General features: G+C 35.6%; 2 protein-coding genes across 4 annotated transcripts in view; one reads left to right on the plus strand and one right to left on the minus strand.

Annotated features, from left to right (window-relative positions):
• The first annotated feature begins 1633 nt into the window (after window positions 1–1633).
• Window positions 1634–11478, plus strand: SGO1 (shugoshin 1). 3 transcript variants are annotated; one of them, XM_054595877.1, is made up of 7 exons: window positions 1634–1775; window positions 1861–2057; window positions 5305–5381; window positions 6999–7057; window positions 8039–8854; window positions 10966–11155; window positions 11361–11478. In XM_054595877.1, exons 1-7 carry the CDS (start codon window positions 1634–1636, stop codon window positions 11476–11478), a joined length of 1599 nt encoding a protein of 532 aa, XP_054451852.1. The 3 variants fall into 3 exon arrangements, with proteins under 3 accessions (XP_054451852.1, XP_054451853.1, XP_054451854.1); XM_054595878.1 differs by having other exon boundaries at window positions 8039–8089; XM_054595879.1 differs by lacking the exon at window positions 8039–8854.
• Window positions 11479–20543: 9065 nt separating this feature from the next.
• KAT2B (lysine acetyltransferase 2B) overlaps window positions 20544–22704 on the minus strand; it is a 93083-nt gene continuing 90922 nt past the window's right edge. Inside the window, exon 18 of the mRNA XM_054595554.1 lies at window positions 20544–22623. Within this exon, the coding sequence (XP_054451529.1) occupies window positions 22430–22623 (194 nt within the window). The 3' untranslated portion in view covers window positions 20544–22429. The remainder of the gene's footprint in view (window positions 22624–22704) is intronic.

Raw genomic sequence — 22704 nt, forward strand, 5'->3', positions numbered from 1 at the left:
GCGCCCCACCTGGGTGCCTCAGCGGCAGGAGTGAAAGAAAGAATGGGACAGAGATCAAATAGTCTAAGGTGTTCTGTTTTTTTTAACGCAGACCCCTTACCGATACAGATCGAGACTGTCATCTCGCACTGTAACCTGTTTTCATTTGTGCTCTCCGCCACACCTCCTCCCTGTTAGTATCGTCTTCGGCCTAGACAGGAAATAAAACATATGGTACGGCAATTTGGGGGGATATTAAGTTGATTAAATTTAGTTTTTTATTGTTCAGGCAACACTTCGTTTTTAAAATACCGCAACTAAACAAACTTGATCTGATGTTTAATCGGTATGGCTCTCAAACATCTCCAACTGGACCTTCAAAAGCTACATTGTGGTACATTGTTTTATACAACTCACTGAGTGCTTTAAAAATAGTTGTGTTTTCTGTACTGGGAAGATCCCAGTATATCGTGTGTTGATGTTGGCAGAAAGGAAATATTTAAGTGAGATCTACAATATCTGAATTTAAGACCCCAGACACTGCATAGAGGAAAATAAGGGAGGCCTGGAGAAAATCCTCAAGAATATTTAAGTTTCAGGAATTTTTTGACAAAGAGGAGATGAAGGTAGACTTTGTAGTGAAAATTGTATACATAGATTGTTGTAGGATATAATTCTTTTTTGCAGTATGAAGATCTGCAGAAGTGTAGTCTAGGGTAAATGTTCAGAAAAAAATAGTTCGACATGCTTAGTAGCAAAGACTGAATGAAGCCTATCTGATTTGCCTCATTGAAAGATTTAAGTATACTTATGTATCAATATACTCAATAGCATACTCCACTGTCAATGCTGTTTTGCTCCTTTTAACTGTATTGTAAAACAGTCATTATTTAATGTCTGATTTGCCATATTGACGATGCACTGGGAGTTAGCAGCCCTGAATGTTAGAATAACTTTAAGAAAACTGACATGTTCCTGTGCTGAACTGGGGTTCCTGCTGGTTCTAGCTCTATCATTGTTATAACAGCCTATTAAAATTGTAGTGCTGCATAATTTAAACCTCTGAAGATCACTTTGACTTTCTTCAGGGTATATGCATATCTTAAAGAATATTGGATTAAAAGAGCAGGGGCGAGAAGTAATCACATGACCCAATCTGATAAATTAACAATATACAGAAAAGCTGGAACACAAAGCCCAGATATATGATTGCCTCTGAACTAATGCTATAAGCTTAATAAACATTAAATGTTGGTCATAAACATTGCCTGTAGGACACATAAGTAATAATAATGAAAACAGAATATTAAATTTTCCCATAGTGCCTACTATATGGTAAGCTCCCAGTGAGTACTTGTTAAAGAATAAATAAGTGGTATATTACAATCTTTGGGTTGTAAATCCATATTTATTAAAACCTTCCCTATAAAGTACCCGAGGAGGACAATATTATGCCCAAAATATTAATGAGATTTAAAAGCTACAAAATCCAGGTTATCACCAGGTTAGCTATGTACTTTGAGCTAACTTTTCAGTTACTATGTCTCTATTTAATCATTTATGAACAGCCTGTGTTTTCAAGCTTGTTTTATATTTGATACTATCTTTTAGAAAAATGAAATATTGTTTATTCCTTTAAATTCCTAGGTAGAAGATGGCCAAGGAAAGGAACCTCAAAAAGTCCTTTCAAGACAGTCTTGAAGACATAAAGAAACGGATGAAAGAGAAAAGGAATAAAAACTTGGCAGAGATTGGCAAACGAAAGTCTTTTATAGCTCCACCATGCCAAATAATCAGTAAGATTTTCTTGTTGTCCTTTTACATCACTTTTTAAGTTTGGATTTAATAACTAATAAAAAAAAACTTTTTATCCTCTTGTAGCCAACACTTCTACATTGCTGAAAAACTACCAAGACAACAACAAAATGTTAGTTTTAGCTTTGGAAAATGAAAAATCCAAAGTGAGAGAAGCCCAAGATACCATCCTACAGCTGAGAAAACAATGTTACTACCTCACATATCAGTTATATGCATTGAAAGAAAAACTTACTTCACAACAAACAGAAGAACCTGCTCAGGTATTGTCATTATAAATGTTGAATTTCTTAGAAAATAATGGTAAAGCTCTGAATTAGTAGTTTACATCAATTATGTTATTTAATTACTAATAACTATTAATGGTGCTATCAATCTCAGCTTTTCTATATAGTTTTGCTACATCTAGTGGTGTGTTATATGAAGTACCTTGTGATTTGGGAGTGGGATGTATTTAAGTGCTTTTAGAGAATCATTTTTACCTATTAGTTGGCTAAATGAAGGTTATACATGAATTCCCAAGCAAGAAATGTCCTGAACACTTTTCTGTCCACATTTTCAGTCTGATTCTGTTTGTGTCTAAGGTTACATAGAAGAGCCAGCCACAATATAACAGACATGGAGAAAGCTTGATTTAGGATATTCTTTGTGTCTTATTGCATGTTAATCCAGAGAAGAGTAATGATGAGTCAGCCATTCCTTCTCCCAGAAGCCACTACCAGGGAAACTCATAAGGCAGAGAAAGAGAAAAGCAGTGTTGAGTGTCAGGTGTTAATGAACAGTTTACTTTCTTCCCTGGAGACCATTTGTTTGCTGTGCCAGAGAAGATAGCTGTGTTAGCAGGAGATGAGAAAAGAAAGCCATGCCATAGGGATTAGGGTAGGAATATGAACCTGAGAAAGGAATTAAGTCACCTCTCTATTGACAGGAGTCAGTGAGAGTTCTTGCTTCCCTAAAACTAAGAGGGTTCCGTATTTTTTCTATGTGTGATATATGGAGAGTGTGTGTGTGTGTGTGTGTGTGTGTGTGTGTATTATATAGTGTAGTAGAGAATTATCTTTATAAAGATTAATATGATTTCTTTACGTTCATGTGAGAGTTAGATTATTTAATAACATTTTATTTCTTCAGAATGTAATCTTTCCTAATTTTTTTTTCCTTTTTCTGTCAACTAGTGAGGAAAAAAATTCTTCAAAGACATTTGAATCTGCCTCTTCCCTTTCCAAAGTTCTTGGTAAAATCACACATAGAATAACATACAATAAGTACTCCATGAGATAATCACAAAAACACTCGGGGCAAAACTCTGTTACTGCAGGCCTTTTGGCATTTATCAATGATTTTTGAGTATTTATTAAAACATATTGTTAGTGGCTGGGCAAAAGTATTCTTAGCATTTAAAACATCAGAGTTTGTTTTCTGCCATATGTTGCTTATGTCACTCATTCTCAACCATTAGTCTATACTTGTGCCTCCATGTTTAGCAAGTCGTTTAGCAAGTCATTTAGCAGTGATGGAGAAGCTTAAAGTGCTTTAATAAGAAGATGCTTTAATTAATCAGAAATTAATTTCTAATAGCCTTTTGTTCCCTATACTCTATAATGGATCATTTTAATGATTTTTTAATTGTATTACTCTGTAGGTAAATATTCTCCTTTATTTACCCCGTAATAATACTAGTTTAGAACATTATCTGTGCTAATAATAAATTTAAAACTTTTAATGGGATTAAATTTCTAGTTTTGTTTCTGATGAACAGTTTTAACCTACTCATTATAAGTTAGCTCATTATAAATTAGCACATTATATGTGCATCAAGTTCCCAAAAAACCCAGCTGAACTGAGTTAGAATGACTTGTAAGGAATTGTACTGGAGCTCTCATCTTCCTAACCCAGGTCTACAAATCTGCCTTTATCTGTACTCACGCTCTCCATCTTTCCTTTGCTGCTGCAGTGACAGAAGTGTCACTGCTCTTACCAAAGGCCAGGCCTTCCCCCTGTGCCTCAGTTTCCTTCTTCTCCTCTCCCCCAGGACTTGGCTCCCAAAAGTTTGCACTCCCTTCCAATGTGTATCTCGGTCTGCTGAATCATTCTATCATACAAAGGTGCTTTAGCATCTCTCACCTTCAAAGGAAAAGAAAATAAATGAAACCTCTCCTGATCTCATCTCTATCTGCTTATTTCTCTGCTCCCATTCACAGCAGAACTTTCCCAAAGAGAACAGAGCACTTGATGTCTTCACTGCCTCAGCTTCCATTCACTTTTGAACTCACTCTTATCTGGCCTTTATCCGTGTCATTCTATCATTATTCTGTGTCAAGGTCACCCAAACCTCCATGATGCCAAATTCAATGGTCACTTCTCTTTCTTCTTGACCTTGAAGTAATATACAACACAGGGGTTTCGCTATGCCAGAAGCACTTTGATCTCTTAGCTTTCTTACCATCTTCTCCTAGTTTTGTTTCTGCCTTTCTGACTGTTCCATGTCAGTCTCTTTTGCTGGCTTCTTTTAAATGTCAATTGTCCTAGACCCATTTTATCCATTCCCATAGTTTTAAATACTGCCTACCTGCAATAACTTCCCAATTTATAGCTCAGGACCTACACACACACTTGATATATCCACTTAAATATTTATAAAGGATCTCATATTTTGTACAAAGCAAAACTCCCTCCCTGAGAAAGATATTGTGTACTTCTGCCTCCCTCTGTCTTACCCATCTCAATAAAACGGCTTTACCCATTTGTTCAACTCAAAATCATGAGAAGCCATCCTTTCTCATTGTCCCCACCTCAACCCCTATTCAATCTGAGCACACTTGATTATGTCAAGACCTTCCACCTGCTGTCACCTGCAGAGCCACAGAATTCCGGTCCTAGCTAGTATGTCTTGTTTCATTTACTAAGGTGACTCACTCCTTCTGCCCTTGGCTCTTTGCAGTCCGTGTGTCACACATGGCCAGAGTGATCTTTTAAGCCACACTTGTATTAAAATCCAAACTCATGGCTCTCGGCCGTAAATTGTCTGGCCTGTGTGCACATTTACTGTTCTCAGTGACTATGTCCCTGCCACAGTGGCCTTCCTTAACAAAGCAAGGTTTTTCCTACATGAGTTTTACATTTGTTGTTTCCACAGCTTTCTCTTCCCCGTGCTCTTTCAGTGACTGGCTCTTTGCATTCTTCAGATTTCAGATGAAAAGTCACTCTATCTAAAAGAGCCCTTCACCTTGATTACTCCCTGCCACGTCACTCCGAGCATTTTCTTCATAACACTTAAGACTATCTGAAATTATGTCTGTCTTTTTAAAAAATTTTCTCTCTCACTAAAATGTGAGTTTTAAGAGGGTAGGACTAAATTTTTTTTTTTTTCCAGCTGCTATAGACTCAGTTCCTAGAACAGCACCTGGCACCATAATAGACTGTCAATAAGTGTTTATTTTTGAATAAATGAATGTTTTGTTATGAATATTTCAGTTTTACTAGTGGTTTCTTTCTTTTGATACATTACAGAATCATGAAGTAAGTTCCTCTGGAATAGACTGCAATAGTGGCAGCAATGCCGGGGATTTATCTGCAAAGGATTTACCGTTAGTATCAAATTCATTATTAGGCTTGTTAATACCCAAAGAGGTGTAATTTTGTGATCCGTTTATGAAAGGAAATTTGCATCATATTGACTCTTATATTTTGAGTCTGATGTAGTCACTACTGAGAATATAATTAAGAAAACTTGATGTGTTGAAATGCTGTTATACAACATATAACCAAACCAAATCTTCCTTATAATTACTTTTTTGATGTCTAAGAATAAGAAGCTTTTAAATTATTCCATTCAGTTATATTTTTCTTATGCCAAGATTTTATTCTAAGCAAGACTGGTTAGTCAAATGATGGTATTTTGCTGGTACTACAAAGAGTCTGTTTTAGAAAAGAAAGAAAACATTTAACAGCACTGTCACACTCGCTTGCCAAACCAATTTATTCCACAGTACAGTCAGATCCCAGATACCCTCTTGCCTGTCTCTTAGATCAGGTACACTTTATTTGTCTGCTTATGAATTATTGAGATATAATCACATACAGTAAAATGCACAGATGTTAATTACACGTTCAATGAGTTTGACTAATGTACAGTCAAATCAAAACCTCGATTAGGATGTAGAGCATTGCCATCACGCCAGCCGGGGGTTCCTCAGTCTTAACACTATGACATTTGGGGCCAGATCATTCTTGGTTGTGGAGAGCTGTCCTCAGCAAATACAGCTTCATCCTTGGCCTCTACCCACTACATGCCAGTAGCTCTCCTCTCCCCTAGTTATGAGAAACAAAAATGTCTACAGACATTGCCAAGCATCCCCTAGGGGGCTGTAATTGTCGTCAAGTAGGAACTACTGTTACAGACCATTCCTTCATACCCCTTTTGAGTCTGTGCCCCGCTTCCTTACAGAACTAATCACTAGTGTGATGTATATCCCCATATTAACTTTAATAAATCTAAAACTGTTGAACTTTAACAGCTGATAAAATATTTATGTAACAGGCCAAAAGTAAAAGGAGTTAATTGAGTCTTTATAAAATTTCTGAAATTGTTATTAGTTTGTTGCCATAACTGTTGCCTAAATCTGTAAACTTTTATGTCTAAAAGTGAAAATTCTCTACAGTAAATAAAGAATAAAGTTAAAATTAAAATGAAACAGCCAGTAACAGTACTAGAACATAAAAAGATTTATTTTTCCATACACCAAAGAGGGACAAGGTTTTTTTTAAGAAAAAATGAACGTGTTAACTTCAGTAGTTAAGCAGGTACTACGCAAAAAAAAAAATCACAGTTCAGCTGATGATAAAGCAGGCTCCTAAAGAGCTGAATAATCAAACTGCATTTCTTTCATATATTTTATAAGTCAATTCTGATTGGCTGTTTCTCCAGTTAAATGAAATTACAAGTTATGGCATGTTTTAAGGAGAAACTGTCCAATTGGATATGTTATTTATTCCAGTAGGAGTTGAATATCAGTTGTAACAAATCAGCCTCCTTGTAATCAATATAAATGCTTTGGGTTTCCTTTGATGTAAAACAGATATACTGATTTAGAATGGAATTATGAAATAATGCTAAAAGGAAATAAAAATTTAAAGAAAATTTCAAAATTATTTTTATTACCTAGTAATTAATTAAATTTCTGTGTTCAATGGTGTTTTCTAAGGCAAGCCCCTCTTCAGGAAGCTCACTCTCCAGGACAAGGAGAATCATTCCAAATAGAAGGTAATTCACGTGAAAATCTGATAAGGGCCAGATGAGGTCTTCGAGAATAAGTAACGTAATTAAATTGCTCCAATTATCCTTTTTAGCTTTTTAAATCTTCTTGCCTGGTATTCTGCTCAAAGCAAATCTGTTTAATTTACACAGAATAATAACAGTTTTAAAATTCACTCATTTATTATGCCAAATCTCTAGTTAGAAACCTTGACTATAACTATGGCTGCAATTTACTGAGTCCTACAATATGTCAAGCTCTGTTACGCATTTTACGTATATTGTCTCACTTAACTTTCACAACAACGTTGCAATATAGGTACAGTCAGTCCCGTTTTATATGGACCCAAAGAAGTAGAAGTATCTCATAAGAAGTTATGAGATGGTAAGAGTTAAGGTTTAAACTCAAAGCTGACCTCCAAAGCCATGCCCTCCTTTCTACTTTTAAATCAGTGTGCCCTTGTTCTCAAATATCAATCAATCCTCTACTTAAATTGGTCAAGCATCTGAATAAAGCAGCACCAAATATCCTCATTTTTCTTAAAAAATAACAAAAACCTTTTATATTCTTATATTTCTTACCTGAAAGGCTTTCCAATTATCCCAATTTTACTCATTTTTCAAGACAACTTAGCTCCCACTTTCTTGGTGTACTTGTCCTACTTTGGAATATGAGGTTCTTTCCCTCTCAATCCTATACACATAGATAAACTACTAGTTATTTTTTAAATGAGGAGCACATAAAACCCCAAATTAGAATATTTTTGAAAATTATATAAGATTCTTCCACAGGTCAGATATAAGCCATCAATTGATCATTGCCTAATAAATCAATGGTGATATTAAGTTCCCCAGATTTTTATTTACATACAATAAACGTCGGGAAACTACAGAATAAGTTTTCATTTATTCTATTTTTAACTTTGAATTCTAAGATCCTTGAAATTAAAATTTTCATTAAGTAAAACTTCTCATTTTTTAAATTCTCAGAGCAAATACCTACTATTCCTCACGACAGAATGGGATTTGATTTGGATTCAGGTGAAGATAAGCCTGCTGATAATATCTTACCTAGAACGGTATCTCTCCGTCGCAATCTAAAGAAACAGTTTAATAATCTCTGCCAAATCACCACCTTGGATAATTTTGAAATCAGACCTATGTCAGAGCCATCTTTTGGACTGGAAACAATTAGATTTGCAGACCCACTAGTAAACATGCACATATCTGAAAATGTAGAACAAAGTGCTTGTCAATGGAACAAGGATCAAATTAACCTATCACCAAAGCTGGTTCATCCAGAAAGTTACACGAAAATCAATGAAGACATTTTAGAGAATAAATCTGAGCAAACTAAAAATAAGCATAGAGATGCACAAAGAAGAAAAAGAGAAGAGAAAAGAAGAGCTAACAGAAGGAGAAAATCAAAATTTGTATCTAAATATAAAGGCAGCAAAAATAAAATTAAAAAACCTGTTTCCAAAACAAAGTTGGATGATTTTATCACTTCCAATGATGCTTACAATTTTAATTCAGAAGAATGTGTTCATCTTACTCCTTTCCGACAAAAAATGGGCAATGATTGTAAAAGAGAAGAAAACAGCAATGTATTCGAAGTGAGCAGCTGTGAATCAAGCAGTTCTGGGGATGAGTCTGATGACCTCTATTTGCCCAATTGCAAGTACAGTCCAAGTCTTGCCAGTGACTCATATAGGAGCCCAGTCACCAGGCCTCGATCCAAAAGGGCACTAAGGTGTAAGGAAGAAAAAGAAGGAGAGGGTTCTCAGCCAACAAAAACTCCTACCAGTAAGTGGTCTACTTGTTTGCCTGCATTTTTAATGTTTATGATAAATGATCACTCCTAATGCTTATATACTATACCTACCATCTGTTCCTTTGGGGGAGTTTAGAGACTTGCCATCTGTCTCTTTGGGAGAAGTAACAGTCTGATTAAATAGTGGGGGGCTGGGGGTGAAAATCACAGTTGTGTTGCTCTGAACTGCCTTAAGTTAATTAAATCCTCTTTAAGAACAAATAGGGAGGGAGGTAGAAGAAGGTAAACAGAAAATAAATGATGACCAAAGGAGGCTTGACTTTGGGTGGTGAACACACAGTGCAACATACAGATGATGTGTTAGAGAACTGTACACTTGAAACCTATATAATTTTATTAACCAATGTCACCCCAATACATTCAATAAAAAAAATTTTTTTTAAATAAATACTACTTGTTAAGGAGGAAGCATTTTTACTTTCAGTAAATGAAGCCTTCCAAGGCAATGGAAAATCATTTTTGTGAAGTTAGGTTGAATTAAAAATATCTTTTATGCACTCAACTGAAACATTCCCTTAAAAATGAATTCAAACTTAAACCCAGTGATCTGTCATATAATGGCTTTGCTTTATATTCAGTTTGACAGGAGCTATGATTTTAAATAATTTTCTAGTTAGTGAAGGTGGCCTAATAAAGTCCAAAAAATGCAACTGATGGACTTAGTATTGTTAGCATCCTTTTGTAAGATCAAATGTCAGCGTGATTCAAAGGTTGAGCATGCAAGCCTGCCCCTGCCTACAAAGATTCTCATCTGGGAATTTCAGTTAGTTTCGTAAAAATAACATATACAATCAGGTTGTATCATTCTCAAATTTTTGCCAAGCTATGTCATTTGTAAAGGTGTCATCATGTTTGTTTTGTTTATAAGGAAACTAAAGCCTAAATGTTAAGCAACTTTCCAAGGTCAGCCAGTTAGGTGGTGATAACATGCAAATATCTTTTTAAAAAAATATGCTGTAATGATGTTAAAATAAACAAAACTGGCAAAATGTTGATAATTACTGAAGATGGGTAACTGTGGGTTCGTTATACTGTTTTCTCCATCTTTGTGTACATTGGAAAATTCCCCTAAGTTTTTAAAAGAAAATAAAGTACATTCTAAATAGTGGTAGTCAGGGTGTGGCCCCTGGACATTCATGATCAGCATTACCTGGATTTCTTACAATTGAAGAATCTCAGGTTATACCCCTTACTCTTAAATCAGAATCTGCATCTTTTTAACAAGTTCCCTGGGGGATACGTATATATGTTAAATTTTCTAGAACATGACAGCTGATCTAATGGTATTGCTTAACCACGTTTTCCAAACTGAAAATGAGAATAAGTAGTGTAGTACAATATGCTTATGTGGGGACAAAAAAAGAATTTTGAAACCCAGATAACCTTGGAGAACAGGGTTACTAAATATAAAGTCATTTTATAGTTATAATTTACTTTTTCTTAGAAAATGACTGTTTTTAAAGTTCTTTGAAGATGTTGTCTTGCAGTGTCCTTACTGTGTGCTGGGTGTCTGTCTCCCAATATAGATGTAATTTCAAAGTAGAATAATTTTGATACTTATGGTAGGAAAAATATTGGGTAACTCTTAACCTACTAGCTTTACTAGAAGGAACCCCATTTCTCGTGGCTTACATAAGACGCTGTGATTTAGAGGTCTCGTTTATTTAACAGAGTGAGTTTAAGTGGATTTATAAGACTATAGGAAGCCACAGTGATAAAATTTGGTTATTGATAGAAATAGAGGTCTTGATGATTCTAAAGAACAAAGTGTGACTAAAATGAAATTCCATAGTTTAAATTAATTCATTATGTCCAAGCTATCCTAGAAGAATTTTAAGTTTTTTTAATTTTTAAGAATTTTAACTTTTAGTAAACTATTGTATCAGTTCCTCACACCTACAATAATTAATATTTCCGTGCCACCTGGGATGAAAAAATGATTGATAGGTTAAAAATCTATATAAATGCTGGATGTTATATATATTTAGAATATATAATTACATACAATTTAATTTCCTATGAGGTTCTTTTGGGGTTTTTTTTTTTTTTTTTGGACCATATTCAGTAAAAGTTGTTTTTGTAGGTGCACTACCTGAAACTCACCAGTCACCTCACTGTAGCCTGAAGGATATCACCAATGTCCCCTTGCATCCTGAAGTGAAAGTGAGAAAACTTTCTCTTTCTCCAAAAAAGAATAAAGAAAGCCCAGCAGTGTCTCTGCCTAAGCGTAGGTGCACAGTCAGCGTGAACTATAAGGAACCCACACTCGCTTCGTAAGTATTTAATTTGTGGGAACTAGCTTTTAATGCAACATTTTGGGAGAGTAAGGTTAAGGAGCTTTGTTCAAGAGACTTATTTGAAGTATAAACTTTTGATGAAACTGAAGTGGGAATATTAACACTGGCATATTTTACAATAACTTTATACCAAAGAGAAAGTATTGACTGCGGTGCTAAAGAACTCTTTTTACCTTTATAGGAAACTAAGAAGAGGAGACCCTTTTACAGATTTATGTTTCTTGAATTCACCTGTTTTCAAGCAAAAAAGGGATTGCAGACGGAGTTCTAAAAAAAAAAGTATAAAGAAAATACAATGAAGCATTTGTTGGATGCTGTTTAAATCATCCTACACCCCCTTCTATTGCTCCAAGAGAATCTGTGAGATAGCACACAAGTGGGTTCAGCTATTGCCACTGAATACTCTCTTGACAGGACTTTGTATTATGAACATTGCTTAAAGACAATATTTCAAATGTTATCTTTTTCCTTAAGCCTTTAATAGATTTGGTTTATTTTTTTCATTTAAATATAAATAACTGGACTTAAGCACTATTATAGTTAGATTTCTTATACTGCCTAGAACCCTTAATTTTAGTCAAAATGTATCTTATACCAACGTTTTGGAAATTAGTAATTATTCAAATAAGATATTTTAATTATAAGTTTCTGGCACTTTTATTTTTCCCTTAAGTGGGGAATATTAGAATGATTTTTGAAAACAGGCTGAGGATCTTTTGAAACACCTTATACAATATTTGAATGAAATAAATTCTTGCCCTGAACAGAGTGGCTCAGTTGTTTGGAGTATCATCGTGTAAACTGAAGGGTCACGGGTTCAAGTCATGGTCAGAACGCATGCCTGGGTTACAGGCTCGGTACCCAGTTGGGGCATGTTCAACACAACCAATCGATGTTTCTCTCCATCTCTCTCCCTTCTCTTTTTCTAAAATCAGTGTTTGTCCTCAGTGAGGATTTAATTAATTAATTAATTAATAAAATTCTTGCCATTCATAGTAGGGTATATCCTATTGTTCGTGGTTCCCTTATACCATTGTTGTATTTAATTCCTCAGATAAAATATGTACAAGCTCATGACAAGAGAATTAATGGTTGCTTAAGATGAGGGACTAAGTAAGTAACTGACTCTGAACCCCAAGCTCTGGATGTATATTGCTCAAAGTGATACCTCAGCAAAACCACAAATTATGTCATGGACTTTCAGGATAGTTACTTATTTCGTCATAAAAATCAATTGTTAAATGTATGATGCCAAGGATTGTTTTTGTATTTTTGATCAACCAATGAGAGAATTAGTTCAGTCCTGAAAGTTTGAAGCCACTGCTTGTATATACCTCTTTAAACTTTAAAGCAATGTAGGTTATCCATTTTTAAAGAGCAATAAAATTTGTACAATATAGTGCTTGTGTTTTTCTTCTGCTCTTTAAGTATCCAAGAGTATGAACCTAGTCATATTACTTGCTAGCCTTCACTGCTCTCATCCTTCTTGGACATTTCTCTCCCCACACTTTGGTTTTCTCTATAGTCATTGCCAAGGAACTCTTGGCTCCCCCACCATACTCTCAACCTTACACTCTCTCAGCTTTCCATTGTGGAATCTCCAGGTCCACAGTCAACAAACTCTCTTCTACTGAGGGAACTCTTTAATCCTGACCTCAAGTTTTCTTGACTTATCTTCCTATCTGACTGCATTCTGTATCAATCACACTCCAAATCCTTTTCATCAGCCAAAACCTTTTTATTCCTGACCCCCAAAGCCATGCACTTTTTTCTACTAAGTTGGTATGTCCCTGTTCTCAAATATCAGTCCTGATTCATGTCTTACTCTCTCATCACAATCTTTATTTCCACTTTATTTACTCAACCACTCCCCTTATTACCTCTTCTTTAAATTTATAAAAACTCTTGAATGGTTATCTTAATTAAGATTAAATACAATTTAAAATTTAATTTCTCATAGTAGCCATATTTCAAATGCTTAAGAGCTGCATATGACTAGTGACTGCCATATTGGGGATGATACAGATGGAGGAGTATTTCCACCACCACAGAAAGTTATACTGGGAAATGCTGCTCTGGGCCAGCAGTGAGCAAACTATAGCCCTTGGGCCAAACGTAGCCCTCTGCCTGTTTTTGTTTAACCTGCAAATTAAAAAGTTTGTTTTCATTTTTTTTTTAATCTGCACCCAACCATAATGTTTATTGATTTTAGAGACAGAGGAAGGGGGAGAAACATTAATCCTTTGCCTCCCATACATGCCTCAACCGGGAATCGAACCTGCAACCTAGTTATGTACTCTCACCGGAAATTAAAACTGCAACAGTTTCTTGTATGGGACGATGCTCCAATCAACAGCCACCTGGCCAGGGAGGGTGGTTTTTGTGTTTTCAAAAGGTTGGGGGCGGGGGGGGGGGGGAATTCTAGCTATCAATTTTGGTGTTTAAAAAAACACTAAATTTGAACGCTAATAAAGTACTTACATAAAATCTTTTGATTTCACCTCTTGGGCCTGCAACCTAAAATATATACTGTCCAGCCCTTCATCGAAAAGGTTTGCCCACTCCAGCTCCAGATCATTTACTGCCTTTACTTTTATAGATCTTTGCTGGCATTTTCTGATCTAGCTTTGATCCTTTCCTTTGTCTTCAAAATCATTATTCTAAATTTGGTGTTTTTTTTCTTTTAATATTTCTATATTCTCACTGTTGCATTTACCCATAGACTATTAAGAATTGTTTTGTGTTTTAACATTCTACATGGATGTTATATTGTACATATCTTTTTGTAACTGGTAGTTCAACGTTTTCGAGATTTATCCATGTTGGCAAATGTAGATAATTTTCATTGTTGTACAGTATTTTGTTATATAAATAAAACATTCTTTTGAGAGATAATTTGTTTCCTCTTTTTTCATTACTATAAATTATTGCTGCAGTGACTATTCTATATCTTTGTACACACATGAGCTTCATGGAGTTGACACCTAGAAGTGGAGTGGCTCTCTAAAGTGATTGTACCCATTCTGGTAATAATCTCTTAGCAGCGATTTAAGTTGGGGTTTCCCCACCACTATCCCTTGTGTTATTGAACATTAAAATTAGCCAAGAATCCTCTTCATGAGTGTGAAATAGTTTCTGTTTCAGTTATTTTAAGATTTTATTAATTGCCTATAAGAATTCACATTTATTGGTCATTCTCATTCCATGAATTGGTTATGTCTTCTGTCCACTTTTCTACTAGAACAGCTTTTTCTAATACACATTCTTTATATATTCCAGATACTATTCCTTGTATTTACATGGGTTACAGTTATCTTTCCTCAGTTATTGGTTTGTAATATATTTTTTCCTGACCCTAGATTCATAAAATGTTTTCTGAAAAATACCTCTTTTCTGAGTTTGTGTAGGATATTACTTTTCCTTAAATGCTCAACAGACTAGTGAAGCAATATGTGCCTTGAGCTCTCTTTGAAAAAAAGCTTTTTCATTGTTTAGGTTTTTTTTTTACTTAGTTTCTTTAATTGATATCAAGATGTTTAGATTTTATATCCTGTAGTCAACTTTGCTAACTTGTGTCACACAAGGAAATAGTTCATTTATTGGTTGGGTTGGCATAATATTGTTTAAAATATTCCCTTGTCCTTTCAATATCCTGCATGTAAGAGCTCTAGTTATGGCCTCTCCTTCCTTCCTGATATTGGTAGTCTGTGCTTTCTCCTTTTTGATCAGCCTAGCTAGTAGTTTACCAATGTTTTAAAGAACAGGTTATTTCACTGATTTTTTTTCTTTTTGTTCATTCATTTCCTATTTCATTGATTTGTACTCCTTCATATTCTTCCTTCTACTTTGGGTTTAATTTGCGCATTTTCTACCTTAAGGTGGGCTGAATTAAGACCTCTTGTATTAATATGAGTATTTTAATGCTATACTTTTCTCCTTAAGCACTGCATTAGCTGCATTCCACAAATGTTTTCACTCTCGTTTAGTTCAAGATATTTTCTGATTTCACCTGTGACTTGTCATCTTTTTTCCCCTCTAAGTTTCATTTCAGATAGCTTTTATTGCCGTAACTTCATTTACTTCTATTTTCTTCCGCTATGTCAAATATTCTATTGATCCCATCCAGTGAATTTTTCAGGCCTGGAAACTCCATTTGGTTCTCTTTTTATACACAGGGATGGGAAAAAAATAGGTTTACAGTTCTAATACAAATAAATACAATGAAAATAAATACAACAATAAACCATTTCACGTACTCAATTGTAACTTACCTTTGCCCACTCCTGTGTATCTATTTTCCTCCTCGTACTCATTTTTTTGTATCTTTGAGCATACTTATGTTTATAAAAGCTGTTTTAACATCATTGTTAATTCCATCATCTCATATCTGGGTCAGTTTTTATTGGTCAATTTTTCTTTTAGTTATGTATCTCTTTCTTGCTTTGTGTATTTATAATTTTTATTGAATACTTACTGTACACTGGGAATTTGACATTTTTACAAGCTGGGTTTTGTTAACATTCTTGTGAAGAGTTTTTAACTTTGTTGGGGAATTTAGTTACTTGGAGATGGGCTTGATCCTCTTTAGGCTTGGTTTTGGGCTTTTGGGGTGGGTCTAAGGCAGTTTTTACTCTAGGGCTCCTTTAGCTCCAGTATTAAGATATGACACATCTAAGGTCTCCACAGAATATGCCACGTGTTTGCCCACTCTCGCTGCTGGGTGCATAAATGATTCCCAGCCCTGTAAGCTGAGAGTCGTTTGGCTTACCCTTCCCTGTAATTACTTACCATACAGCTGTTCCTTCCCCAGCATCATGAAGTGTCACCCTACGCACGTGCAAAATTAGTATTCAACTAAAGACTCGGGGACCCCTAAGCAAAATTCTAGAGCGCTTTCTCTGCATAGCTCCTGCTTTTCTAATACTCTGCTACTAATTCTCGCTCCCTCAAAACTTCATCCTCTAGCTTCTCAGTTCAGTGGCACTACTGGAGTCTGTTTGGATTCCCTTTGTCACAATTCTGAAACTGCTGTGGGACGAAATATGGGATGGACATGGGGCTCACTCTCTTTATTTGCAGTGTCTCTGAGATCAGCCCTGTAATACCTATTGTCTAATTTCTGAAAACAGTTTATTCACACACCAAGTCAAATTTTCTCACTTGTTCACATATAGCGGGTGAGCAAGTCCCATAGTAGTTATACCTTCATGGGAAGAAGTGGAAGTCAGCAATTAATTGTGCTTGGGAATCACTGATTATACTCATGCCTTTTATTGATTGTAAAAATTGAATATTGCCTTTTCCCCATTCTCTCCTTATACAATTTCTAATAATCACTGGAATTTGACTTAACTAATTTCAGGCACTGTTCTAGGCATTTGGGATACCTCAATGAGCAAAACAAATAGTCTGCTGGAATTCACATTGTTTTATAGCCCAACCTTTGTCTCTTACCTTCTTTTTCCTATTTCTTTACCTGTGTTGTTTTATCAGTTCTAAATTCCAGGTCACTCATTCTATCCTTGGCTGTATCACACATAGTCTATTTAGCCCGTCACTGTTTTTCTATTTTTAACAATTATAAGCATTTATTTTCCTTCAGAGTATTAGTGTTTTCTCACAGGTGTCTAAACTTGCTGTTTGTTGTGTCTGCTGACTTTTGATTATGATTTGCTTGCTAACGTCTCCTAATTTTTATGAGCTCATCCTTCATTGGGCAAAAATTTGATCATGCTTCACAGCCATTTCCTATTTCCCTTAAAATAAAATCCAGTGTCTCAATATGGTCTATTACGGCACTCTATCATCTCGCACCACCTGCTGCTCTCTACCACACCTCTCCTGTTGGATCCTCTCAGATTCTTGACTGCTTCGAGGATTTCTCAGCCTGTATTGTTGCTGCCTGCCTTCTTCCAAATTGTTGCCTTAGTCTATTCACCTTCCAGCACACAGATTAAGTCATTTCCTCTGGGAAGCTTTCCTGAAGCTCCCAAGCTCCCACTTACTGCATCGTCCCTTCCTTTTTATTGTCCCAGCACTACAACAATGGAAGGTTGTAGTGCCTTCCACTACTGCCCTACAGACAGGACCCTGTAATGGTGATTTTTTTGAGGTTGGGGAAGGGAACAAGGGAGTGCTTAGGAAGCTCCTTAAAGCTGCATATGCTTGACAAGTATCTTTTTAACTTGTAGGTTGACAAAGCCACCCTTGGCACCACCATTGTAAGCTCTACCTTCCATTGTAGTATTCTTGACCGTTATACTTACTTATTCAATGTCTGACCTCCCCATGAAAATGCATACCACTTGAATACTTTTTTACCTACGCATACTCTAAGTTTCAGTGGCTCTTACGGGCCTGCTAGTGAAGCCCAGGCTCCTGAAGCAAGGTGTTTTGTGACTTTGTGCAACCTGATCCCCACAACACATCATCAACCGTCACGCAACCTCACACTAATGTCTCACCTCTGAATTCACAGGTGTTACCTTGTCACATGATTTATATTTCATTTCCAGTAATAGATTTAGGTCTTTAAAAGCTGGCAACTCCTATTTTGAAAAATGTTAAAAAATATATAGGAGGGATATAGCACAAAGCTGCAACTATAGAAGTGCGTTGGGGAGAGTAGCAGCACTTGGTATGCCTGCTTCATAGCAGTCTGTGGAAAAACGATTTGAATTAGAGCTTGATCACAAACTTATCATGAACCAAGTGCATACTCCCTTCAACTCCCTAAAACAGCCGACAGCAACCAAACCCAAGGACTTTCTTATAGACCTTTGGCTATTCTGTTGTTGGGACAGTCTGTTGCACAAAAAGGCAAGATCTCTGTTCTTGGATATTTTTAAGTATAAATTAGATGTCCATCTATTAACTGTAGAAAATGAGAGGTTAGCAGAACAAAGAACAGAAACCAAAGAATTTTAGGAAGAGTCCAAGAACCAGGTAAACTTGTATGCAGACAGTGCACACGTGAGCATGAGCAAGAGCATTATTTTGAGAAGGTCCTTAGCTTCCAACAAGTTCTCCATGGGATTACTTTTAAAGAACTTTAAACCTAGATAAACTAACCACCTTTGGTTTAGCTCAAAAAAGTCACACACACACATTACACATGCTATTTCACATCTTTTTAAACTAACAGCCAAGCTTAAAGTGTTGGACTTCCCAATAACAGGAGGGAGGATGAAAGTTCATTTGTTTTCCTTGCTTTTCTCTGCTTTGTTGAAATTATACTGCTTTTTTAATAAACCCAAAGAAAATCTCCAGCTTTATCATTGTTAAACAGCTTCCTTTTTACACACACACACACACACACACACACACACAAATGCTCCCATGAAGAATCCACAGCATAAATATACATAACATACACTAGAGGTCTTCTCATGACGCACGAGTGTTCTCACCGCCTCACCATCTTCTTTTTACTTTATTTAAGCTCTTCCTCCGAATATACCTGGAAACCTTCTACTTACTCAAGTTCACTTTCATCTCTTTACCTAACTATGGCATTACCAACAATATTTTGGCCCTGCCAATCTCCATTTTAATGTATATTAATAGCACTGACGCACCCAAAGGAGAAGGTAAATAGCACTACATACACCACCCAGAGCCTTACGACTCAAGTAGAGGTATTGCTTCAGCCCCCGCCACCGCCTTCCCTGCCCCTAACCACCATCTTCTCCGCACTCACTTTCTTTCTGCCAGGAAAAAAAATGTTTGAATAGTCAAGAAATGTAAACATATGTATCAAGCATCTAGAAAGAAAAAAAGAAGCCAACTTAATTACTACCTCTTGCAGTCGCTTTGACTTTTGAAATTTCAAAGTAGCTGCCCTCTTTTCTTTAGGGTTTTTAACTTTGCTAAAAGGAGAATGATAGTTAGGGGGCGGAGCAGAACAGCTCAGAACAACAAGGAAAAGGCCAAGAGCTGCCACTGGTAACCCTTCCTTGTGCAGCTCACTGACTCTTAAACAAACACTGAGGGTTGGTCTGAAGATTATTGGCTCGAAGGGGACGACACATTATTAACCTCTCCACAGTACCTCGGTCTGGTCCTATTTCTACTTCTTAGGTTCCACAATTATACATTTTACTTCCAAGTAATGTGAAAACCTCAAAGTCTTCTTTTCTTCTAAAGAAAACAAAGTTTATAATCATATTGTATAATCGAAGTAATTATAGAATTTTTTTACTATGAATATTTGGCAGTGGGGTTGACAAGGAAACTTACCTCAATTCCAGATGTTTACTTTCCTGTAAAGGACATCCATCACCCCCTAGCTTCTCTTTGTCCCCAATTCATTCCTCTTCTGAGAGGGACTTACACAGCTGGTGAGCCAGAGTAAGGAACTGGACGGGGATGTTCTGTTCCTTACTCACCTGTGCCTCTTTGGCGTTGGCCTGCCCTCCAGCAGCACAACTGCCCTTGGCTGTGCACCAGGCTTCACGGTGAAGGCCATGTCCTTGAAGGGGGAAGTTGGCAGTGGTGCAGAGCTGCTGGCGATACTCTGTAAGGATGTCTACCCAGAAAACAACAAACTTTCACAAGATACCAAGCTGGACAGATGCCTCGGCAGATCCGGTACGAAGCACTGTTTAAAACCAGTCCAAGATACTTAATTCAAACTGTATTATCATTCTTCATTAGAAATCCAGATGCCACTCAAGGTGGTTTCTTATACTTATAAAAGTTGAGTCATTTTTCATTGTAAGCATTCTGAATATCTCTTACATTCTAAGGTTCACTATTAGCTCATCTTCCACAGATATATTAAGCCATATTCTCCAATATCCATTTTGTTACTAATAAAGATACTTTGGCAATTGTATGTGACTTATGCTCTTGACTTCTCAGTTCAGAATTCAGAAAGGAAGAGGGCTGCTCTTTGGTGGGGCCTCTCATACCCCAACAGGATATTACAGTATTATTTCCTAGTCGGATTTTTTTGAGTAACATGAGAAGCTCATATGAAACATACCTAAAAATTAGCTGTGTTTTTATCTCTGCTCATTCATCTATTTCACAGGTGCAAAGTAGAAAAACTGGGGAAAAAATTTAATTTCTAAACCAATAGCACTCTTTTAGCTGGATTTTTCCCTGTTTAATGAGTGACAGTGGGCAAAATGCAGTGGACAACTCAAGAGTATTGTGTTAACTGTAACACCAATACAGTTAAGTTTAAAATCTCTCATTGATGGGCTATAGATTTTTATGAAACTTCCCAGAAATGTGACAATTCTAAACATGGTTGACACAATGCTTAAGAACTAAGAATTAAGGATAATCAGTGGTCATCTATCGATCATACATGTTCCCTGTTAAAAATCGATCTGCAAGAAGAAAACACACCACCAGATTTGAGAGCTTTTTAAAATATAATTTAAAACTATTTTGTACCAGTACAATATATTAATTTTACAAATGTAAAATTTCATCAGCTGTTAAAGCATTTGCAAAAACCACACATCCTACTTCAGCTTTATTGCACAATATCTATAAGAAAATATTAATTTTTAAATTAGAAAACATAAAAATGCTTTCAATATAGAAGAGACAATCTGATTTTAAAGACAATACTCTATAAGAATGTCTACCCAGAAAATAACAAACTTTCACAGGATACCAAGCTGGACAGATGCTTTAGCAGATCCAGTACAAAGCACTGTTCAAAACCAGTCCAAGATACTTAATCCAAACTGTATCATCTTTCTTCATTAGAAATCTAGATGCCACTCAAGGTGGTTTCTTATACTTAAAAAAGTTGAGGCATTTTTCACTGTGAGCATTCTGAATATCTCTTACATATTAAAAACAATACTTCCAACTTAATAGCCATTTGTAAGTTTTTTTCCTCCATGCAGATTATCTCTGGCAACTGTTTTTTAATGACTTTAAATGATCGTCTTAATTCATTTATGCTGATAGAAAACATCATGTTAAATAGACTTTTAAAACCTAGTTCTTTACAAAAATCAGTTTATAAATTTGTGTCATAAAAATTAGTGTCGAGACCATCAAGATGGCCTTCAATTGTCTTATATTAGTTGGTTTTCCCAGAGCTGGGATGGCAGATGTTCCACTTTTCTATGTAGTGTTAATCAGGAACTAATTCCAAGCACTGGAATCCCAAGACAGGTTAATCGGGTGGTATGATGGATTTTAGTGGGATATTACCTTGGGTCTACAAACCAATTGTAGGTGTTGAAATACTGACAATAAATCTTGGTGGTCATTTAAATCAACTTAGGCAATGAATATACACAATCAGAAGATGCAAAAGGAAAATGTCCACATGTACATTATCAGTGGGTTGTTGTGTATCATAAAAAAGGAAAAAATTCTTACTTACTAGAACAAGTATTCACCATATTTGGTACATATATAGATTATACTTCTTTTCCTATTAAAGCACATTGATTCAATTTCAAGTGTTTTCAAATGTATGCCTTTGTGGCCCAGGAAATTGCCTTTTGGAACTTATGGCCTGCATAAGTGAAGTCAAATATAATATTACACATTTGTGTAGAGAAAATAATTATTAAAATAGTGGTTATGCATTCACAAGTTTTTTTGTAGGTAGACAGAATTATCAAAAACCCGATGCTTATAAAAAAGTTTGCATTATTTAGAATTTCTTCCTTAGGAATCAAAGCAGTTGCTTTTGTGGAACTGCATTTTTCAGAACTGCTCAAAGCACCTCATCTAGATGAGTGTTTTTAAAATATATATATATATATAAAGTCTACAATGAGACTTCAAACATCACATATTTCACCTTTTATGGGCTTTTTATCATGTATCCCTTCCTTAAAAATCCTTCAGAAAAAAATAAAAATAAATTCTCACATTCCATTAGAAAAAATGGAAACATTCATGGTCTGAAATTTTCTGGATTCCCCCAAATCTTGGTACTATGTGCAATTTCCTCATATACAGGTTTTGAGGAAACCCCTGATCATCTATTATGGAATATTCAGCTAATGGACATGCCATAGAAAATTTACATTAATAGTAGTAAATAGATTAAAATTCTATTTCATAAAATAAAAATGTTCTATGACTTAAATTTAAATACATATCTGAAAAGCTAAGAGGAGGTTTTTGTTTGTTTTTCAAAAGTGCTAATTATTACATTTACAAGTATTTTTAACACATTATGTCCAATTCTTTGTGAAACTAAACCACCTTGCTTTAGGCACACACTGCTTGATGAGTTTCTAAGAAGCAGAAAGGGAAAAGAAATCACTTGTCAATTAATCCAGCTTCCTTAATTTTACTGAAGAAGAATTTCTCCAGGATATTGGCACATTTATAGTATTCACTCTCAGGGGGGTTGTACTCTTTGCAATTAGTAAAGACTCGCTGTAAGTCTGCCATGAATAATTTCTTAGACACGTAGTACCTATTCTTGAGGCGTTCACTCATGGTTTTCAGATCTGCACAGGACAAAAAAAAAAAAAAGCAACTGTGACTACTTTTGAACACTTGTGACAAAAGTGAGATTGAAAAATCTATGT

The sequence above is a fragment of the Pteronotus mesoamericanus genome, unplaced genomic scaffold (genome assembly GCF_021234165.1).
Source record: "Pteronotus mesoamericanus isolate MK-2021 breed Mesoamerican mustached bat unplaced genomic scaffold, CSHL_Meso_final scaffold_54, whole genome shotgun sequence".
NCBI lineage: Eukaryota > Metazoa > Chordata > Mammalia > Chiroptera > Mormoopidae > Pteronotus > Pteronotus mesoamericanus.